The following is a 7,449-nucleotide window of genomic DNA, read 5'->3' as shown; positions in this document are numbered from 1 at the left end:
AAGGATTGTTTAAATAGTAGTAGTTAAAGAAGTATGCTTATTTCTAAAAATACTTATTGGTGTTGTCCTGTTAATTAGATTAACATGGATGATCGATCATGGATGTATCGTCGTCTTATGGATGGTCGCCTTCGTCCTGAATACATTACCGGTGTTAGAAGATTTATCAATTTTGCATTTTCAATTGATAAAAATATATCTGGGGGAAAAATTAGATGTCCTTGTGTGAGGTGCAAAAATCAAAAGTTTTTAAAGGAAGATGATGTTTGTAAACATCTATTGACAAAAGGTTTTATACCTTGTTATGAAAATTGGACAGTACATGGGGAGCCTTATGTTACGGAACCAATATTGGCTGGACCTTCATCAATTGGAATGAGTCATGTTATGAATGATGTTTGTCTAGAGAATCCATATAGAAATCTAGTTATAGATGCAATGGGGGTTGGTGATGCATTCTATAATGATAACGTGTCTAGTCCTATGGTAGCAGGGGAAATTCCAAATCCGGAGGCAACTAAATTTTTTAATCTTTTGAAAGCTGCGGAGGAGCCGTTGTGGGATAGGTGTACCAAGCAATCCATAAATATCAAATTAATTTAATTGAATAAAATAAAAATAATAATAATAATAAACAAGGTTGCACATATTAGAAATATTATTTGAAAATAAAAATTTTTATTTTCAAGAATAAAATTTATCTATACAGAAAATTAAAAAAATTATAAATAAATCAGAAAAAGTTTCTCAAAAATTAAATGCATAACTACAAATTAACCGTCATTTCAAAGAGGATCTCTAAACAACATAAAAAAGAAAGAAAGGATATTAATCTAAAAATAAATTAAAAAAACATATATATATATATATATATATAAGAGTCACGCGTTGTTGGGATTACTAAATTAAGCCACTTCAATTGCTGCATTTTGTTAGGGCCCAAGCCCATTAACCCTTTTGTTTTTTGTTGCAAGATGTTTGTGAAAACAATAAGATGACGCTCTTTTATGGATCAAATATTTTTTTTCTTTTATAAAAAAATTGTGCTTGCATGTTTTTTTGATATAATTTTATACATAAAAAATATTTAAACTGTAAATTAAAAAACTTATATATACATATAATTAAATAAATTGATAACTATATAAATTAATAATAATAAAAATATATTAACAATAAATAAAATTTAAATTAAAAAAATTCAAATGTGTTAATAAGCGGAACATTTACCCAATTATATTTTTTGAATTTATTTATTAAAATTAATTTTTGTTTTCAATCAAATGATATTAAAAAAACACACGTATTAAATTGATTAAATAAAAAATATATTATGCAAGGTTGCTGTACATATTATTTTATTTGAAAATAATTTTTTTAATTTTTTAAAATAAAGATCTTTTATGCATAAAGATAAAAAAAAATTACCAACGAATCATAATAATTGTTTTTAAAATTAAATATGAACAATACCATAAAATAATATCTATCCAAAAATAAATAAATAAACAAACAAAAAAAATCACAAATGAGGAATATTAATTGAAATATAAATTTAAAATATATTTTAAAATATATATATATATATATCAATAAAAAAAAATATAAAAAAATTATTTGTTGTTGTGGCTTAACTTGTTAAATTCATAACTCAGAACATAAACTCAATCGGATTCAATATTATCTTTCTTTTAAATTCATATTCAACCTTTAATAAAAAAGAAATTAACATGTAATCTAGAACATGAACTCAACCAATCTCTATACTGTTTTCTCTTAAATTTATATTCAACATTTAAATACAAATGCATGCAACACTATCAAAAAACAATTTATATTAAAAAAAGGTTAAATAAACAAAATAAATATCAAATAAGTGATATTAATTAAAAAATAAATTGAAAATTATCTAAAAAAAGATATATAAAAAATATATCAATAAAAAAATACAACATTAAAAAAAAATTATCTAGTTATTGTGGCTTAACTCGTTAAACCTGTAACTTAGTTCGTGAATTCAACTGGGTTCAATATTTTTTTCTTAAATCTTTAAAAAATTAAATATATGACCCAGATCATGAATTCAATAAAGCTCAATAATTATTTTTTCTTAAATTTATATTTAACTTAAAAAAACAAATTTAAAAATTTAAAATACACAACACCATAAAAAAACTCAATCTTTATAATAAAACCTCAACCGGGTTGAATTTTTTTTAAAAACAATTGTACTCAACCTTTAAAAAAAATACTTGTGATGTAGATTATACACTTAACTGGTTTAATATTTTACTCCCTTTGAATTTATAACAAATCTAATAAATAAATAAATAATATCGTCTATAGTATTCAACTGAGTTTAATATTAATTTTTTTAAATTCATAATCTACCTTGAAAAAAAAAACTTGTAACCCCATTGTGTACTGAACCTTGCACGGTGTTTTTCCCATGAAAAAAAAAAAAAAACAGATTTGTTAACATTAAGTTCTGAAAGTCGATATTTCTGCATTCCCAGTTTCATTTACTTGAAATGGTTGATAAGTCGAGCTACACACACAAAAAAGAAGAAGTAATTATTACCTTTTCGATCCAGATGAAATCTCAACTACACTGAGAATATCCATCCATCTTTGTACCTTCTCCTCGTTTTCCCTGAGATTTTTTCCAATCTTATCAAAGACAATCGTGTAACTCTCTGTTTGATCATCTATCTTTGATTGTTTGACATCACAAGAAACTGGAAACACAGTGTCCGATCTCATCTCATCCATGAATCCGACAATCTTGACAAGTTCTTCAAAGCACCAAGGTAAAGAAGCACAATCTCTTGCAAATATAATAATTGACAGCCCTGATTCTTCAATGGCCTCAAAGAGTATTGATCTCATTGCCATTACTTTCTCTGCTTCCTCCCTGACTGGGCCAATGAATCTCAGGGCTCGATCTGAGACTCTGATGTCAGGGAAAACTTTGGCCTTCCATTGATGGTACGACGAAGAAAAAGCTAAAGAATCTTTATATGATGAAGCTGCTTCTTTTCTTGTAACAATAAAATGGGCAGAAGATAGTCGTGGTGTAATATATACTGAAGATAACAAACAGACACCACAATTCTTCACCTTTACTCCTGGCTGGAAAGAATGAAATGACAACTCAATGTTGCTAAAGGATTCATGCTTCCATTCTTTAAGCTCTTTAAGATGATCAAAAGATAGATAGAATAGCCAAATATGATCTGACAGAACTTGGATAGAGTTACAACTAATACACATCGGCAAAGGATAATTCTCTCTTCCATTGGCTTTGAAATGACAAGAAAGAGAAGGACTTTCACCATTTGGACTGAATGCAACACAAGCAACAAACCCCATGCTCCAACCAGGCACTTGCACACTAATTGAAGACCCCTTACTTTGATGGTTAAACCAGCCTGGAATTTCATTTCCTGGAACAGCGATACCAAATCCAGGTCTTGGATTACACAAACCCTGTACCATGAAAAACCAAAATGTTAGATGGAGAGAAGGAGAGGGAGAGAGATACAGAGAGGTTGGGGTATGATTAAGAGAAGACCTGGAGATAATTTGTTTTTCTGAATCAGCTCTTTTTTTCTTTTTCATTTGTTTTTGCCATGAACATATTTACGATGAAATCTAATGTTTAAATAAGTATTTTTAATATATAATAATAATAATAATAATAATAATAATAATAATAATATTCTAGAAAAAGATACTTTAAAATGTAAATTATACATGTAGCAAAAAATAAAAATTATTAACCTCTATTCTGAATGTTTTATTATGTAATTATAGTCTATAAATCTTATTCTTATGTAAAGAGATTCTAATAGCATTTAATGTTTTATTATATAATAACACTTCATATTAGAGGCATGACAAAAAGCCTTCATCATTGCTAAACGACATTGCGTTGACTTGCACCTTGCGATACTTGTCATTGAGTCTTTAATGAAAGTTTTATTTCATCCAATTCTAATTTGTAATATATTATACTTTTTAATTTAGTTTTTATTCTTTTTATTTCTAGTTTTTTTAGTTGAACCTTATATAAAAGTTTTTTTTCTTCCAATTCCAACCTTCAATGCAAGTTTATTTTATTTCAATATTTTTAATTTGATCCTCAATTTATATTTTTGTTTCCCTTTTGTATAAGTGTTATTTCTTTTTAATTTAGTCCTTCGATTTTGATTTGTCATATATTCCTCTCTTTTTTATTTGGTTCATATTATTTGGATTTTGTTTATTTTTTTCCTTAACTCCTTTACAAAAGTTTTATTGGCTTTTTATCTTATCATTCAATCCAAGTTCATGGTATGTTATTTTTTTTAATTTTATCCTTATTATGTTTTTATTTTTATTTTTGTTCAAGTTATTTTTCTTTTTAGTTAACCCTTTAATTGAAAAAATTTAGTTATACTCTAATTTATTTTTTTATTTTAATTCTTATTTTTAATTTTTAATATACTAGTGGCCATATAACAAAACTGAATCCAACCTCTTGGATAATGGAGCCACCATAGCTTGAACACCAAATGCAAACTCATAAAAATGATTCTCCGTCCAATAATGAAAATTCTTAACACCGCTATCCATTAATGAATCCCAGTTACTCATCTCCTGACAATTTCTACCCATAAGATATCATAGACGAAGACTCTGGACACTTTATACTCAAGAAAAGCTCATGTTATTTTTATGGCATCATTTTTTTATAAAAAAATTATCTTTATTATATGTTTAATTTTTTTTTATTACTGTTAATTATACTAATATTTTTTTAATTAAATATTTTAATGTTGGTTCCGAAAACAGAACACACGTTGCTTTTATTGTTTAAATTTAATATCAATTCTAAATAAATATATGATAATAAAAATATGCATAAAAGAGAACTTTGATATCAGCACTGAAATAAGAGATTTATATATATAAAAAAGGATAAATTAAAAAAAAATTATTTCAAAACCGATGCCTAGAATATATATATAAATCAAATTCCCATTTTCTTAACCCATGAGCTTATTCTTCCATTCAACTGAATCCTTTACCAGCTTTTTTGCTTGCTTTCAACTTAGAGGATTAAACCATATCAGAATCACAGTTGACAGCACACTCCCTCTGTTTTTTCTTGAACTGCTAACAGCTTACAAGGAGAGATGTTTGTTTGGGACAAGTTTTTAATTTAATCATCAAAGAAATTTATAAATATTTATTTGTGTTATTTTTTTTATCTATAATTTATTTTTATTGAAATCTAAAATTTTTAAAACTTTAATCTAAATTAAAAAAATATTTTAAAAAACCCTATATAAAATTTTAACTTAATCCGATAACTAAATTAAAAGTTACATGCTATAACATCAAATAATAAATTTGTGATTTTTCATTAAAAATTTAAATTTTTATACAAATCATATCGATTAGCTTACTTAATTTTCAATACCATTTTCTTATCTTAAATATACTTATTTTGTATTTTTTTACTACTTATTTCTTTTACAGACCTATTCCCATTACTCGATAATGTTACTGATTTGTTGTTTTACCAGGGTTTACACCATCAATTAAGTCACAATCATCTACTTAATTAACAACCAATTTTGCAGAAAGCAAAGCAACAAATGCATCCAAAAATCAAGCACACGTCCAATAGAAACAATCTGCTCAATCAACTTTCAAACTAGTCGAATATCATGTAGATGACAACACATTCAAATCTGTAGAAGATGACCTTTAAAACCAAAGATAATGTACACAGCCGCATAATTTAAATTTCAAAATGTATTCCATGTACCGATCATAGATGTCACAAACTAATCTATAAATAATAATACTTCATGCATCCAAAAGACATCAAAGCAATTTCCAGAAATGTTGAAACTCTTTTATGGTGTTAGAGCAAAACTGGTCTTATCTTCCTTTAATTCTACAACCTCTGCTCCCGTCCACAATCCTCTACCCCCTCCTCTTTCTAAAATTTAACTTACCAAAGACAACTACCTCTAATGAAAAACCTCTCTCATTCATTATTTATGTCAGACTTATCTTATACCCTCATTACCATTGAACAATTCATAACAGAAGACAATGACTCTTACCAAGTTAGTATGCATGATAAACAGCAGGAGAGAGCTCGGTTGTGACTAGCAGATGATGCCGAGACATTATTCAATTCACAAGTTTTAAAGATGGGTGACCAAAACGAGCATGTCTTTGGGAAAGTGATACAAGTTCACTAGGGAGAGCAGTAGGACGATTGGTGATTTTGGAAAGTCCAAAAAAAATTGAATAAAAAAAAAACTCTAGAATTATTACTAATTTCCTAGGAAACCACATGCCTAATTAAATAAAACTAAAAAAACCTAAAGAAAATTAACAATTAAATAACTATTACAATTAAAATAATTTAGCTGGGATTTGTGTCCCGCGTCACACCGTCTCGGAGATATTAGGCTGTGGACCGAGATCAATTTCCATGAAATCCATTTCACCTTTTTTGCAAAGCTTGTGAAGGGAATAAAAATCCTGCACATTTGCCCGTCCCCTGAGTTCTTCTTCACTCAAAGTATACTCCTGCATCTTCCAATCAGTTCGCTCTCCTCTTGGTGCACGACCTCTATAGAAAGCCAAGGTCTTTTTAACTCCGACTTTTCGAGAAGTGTACACAACACTGCGATCTCTCCCTGTAGCTTTCCACCACCCCTGTCGGGTTTTCCTATTTGACCTTGCTCCAGTGTGATATCTCCTATCCCTTGGACCGAAGAAGTTCCATTGCCAGCCGCTCTCCAATGGGGATAGCTCAGGGAACTCCTGAGAATCCCACTTGTAATCATCAACATCGCGAATAATATCCAGCTCAAAACGTTTCTCACATATCTTCCTCTTCAAGTAGTAAAGCACAAGCTCCACATCAGTCGGGGCAAACCTAATTTCAATGGCCAAACCTTTTCATCAACACCAAAACAATAATCGTGGGAGTCCACCAGACATTAATTTGAATTCAAAACCTTGAATGCTTCCAACATGATTTATTATATTAAGTAGGGATTCGGGAGGAGCAAATCCCAAATAATATGCACTTTCTTTAGCTAGTGACGCAGTAGCAGAGCTAATCTTTCTTGACTATTTTTTTTTTTAAACAATCTAATGATAAGGATGTAGCAAATTGTCAACATAACATTTTTATCAACATTTTTCTCAACCACCCTCTCCTTTAACAACCACCATCAACCACTTCCAACTACCATTCAACCACCCTCAACCAAGTTGCCAAGGCTCTCCCATAAATAGAGATAAAGAGAGAGCAATGTAATAAGTGTAGTGAAAGTGTGGTGAGAGCAAAAGGGTGAAAGGGTGGGGAGTGCAACTATGAGAGTGAGAAAATGCAGATTTGAGAGAAACACCGGGTTTCGTGGGATTGTACTG

General features: G+C 28.8%; 2 protein-coding genes across 4 annotated transcripts in view; both read right to left on the bottom strand.

The window, feature by feature from the left end:
• LOC105116347 (TMV resistance protein N-like) overlaps nucleotides 1-3,570 on the bottom strand; it is an 18,324-nt gene extending 14,754 nt beyond the window's left edge. For 2 of the 3 annotated variants that reach the window (XM_011013664.1, XM_011013667.1), the window contains exons 1-2: nucleotides 2,582-3,570; nucleotides 1,703-1,708 (exon numbers count right to left, since the gene is read on the bottom strand). In XM_011013664.1, the coding sequence (XP_011011966.1) occupies nucleotides 1,703-1,708; nucleotides 2,582-3,498 (923 nt within the window). In that variant the 5' untranslated portion in view covers nucleotides 3,499-3,570. The remainder of the gene's footprint in view (nucleotides 1-1,702; nucleotides 1,709-2,581) is intronic. The other variant, XM_011013665.1, reaches the window with a different exon arrangement.
• A 2,883-nt stretch (nucleotides 3,571-6,453) lies between these two features.
• Nucleotides 6,454-7,449, bottom strand: part of LOC105116350 (NAC domain-containing protein 86-like) — a 7,691-nt gene continuing 6,695 nt past the window's right edge. The window contains exon 2 of the mRNA XM_011013671.1: nucleotides 6,454-6,968. Coding sequence (XP_011011973.1) covers nucleotides 6,454-6,968 — 515 coding nt within the window. The remainder of the gene's footprint in view (nucleotides 6,969-7,449) is intronic.

This window comes from Populus euphratica, unplaced genomic scaffold (assembly GCF_000495115.2).
Source record: "Populus euphratica unplaced genomic scaffold, PopEup_1.0 scaffold921.1, whole genome shotgun sequence".
NCBI classification, from domain to species: Eukaryota; Viridiplantae; Streptophyta; class Magnoliopsida; order Malpighiales; family Salicaceae; genus Populus; species Populus euphratica.
Note: the sequence above shows the minus strand (reverse complement) of the source record. Positions and strands in the feature narration are given on the sequence as shown.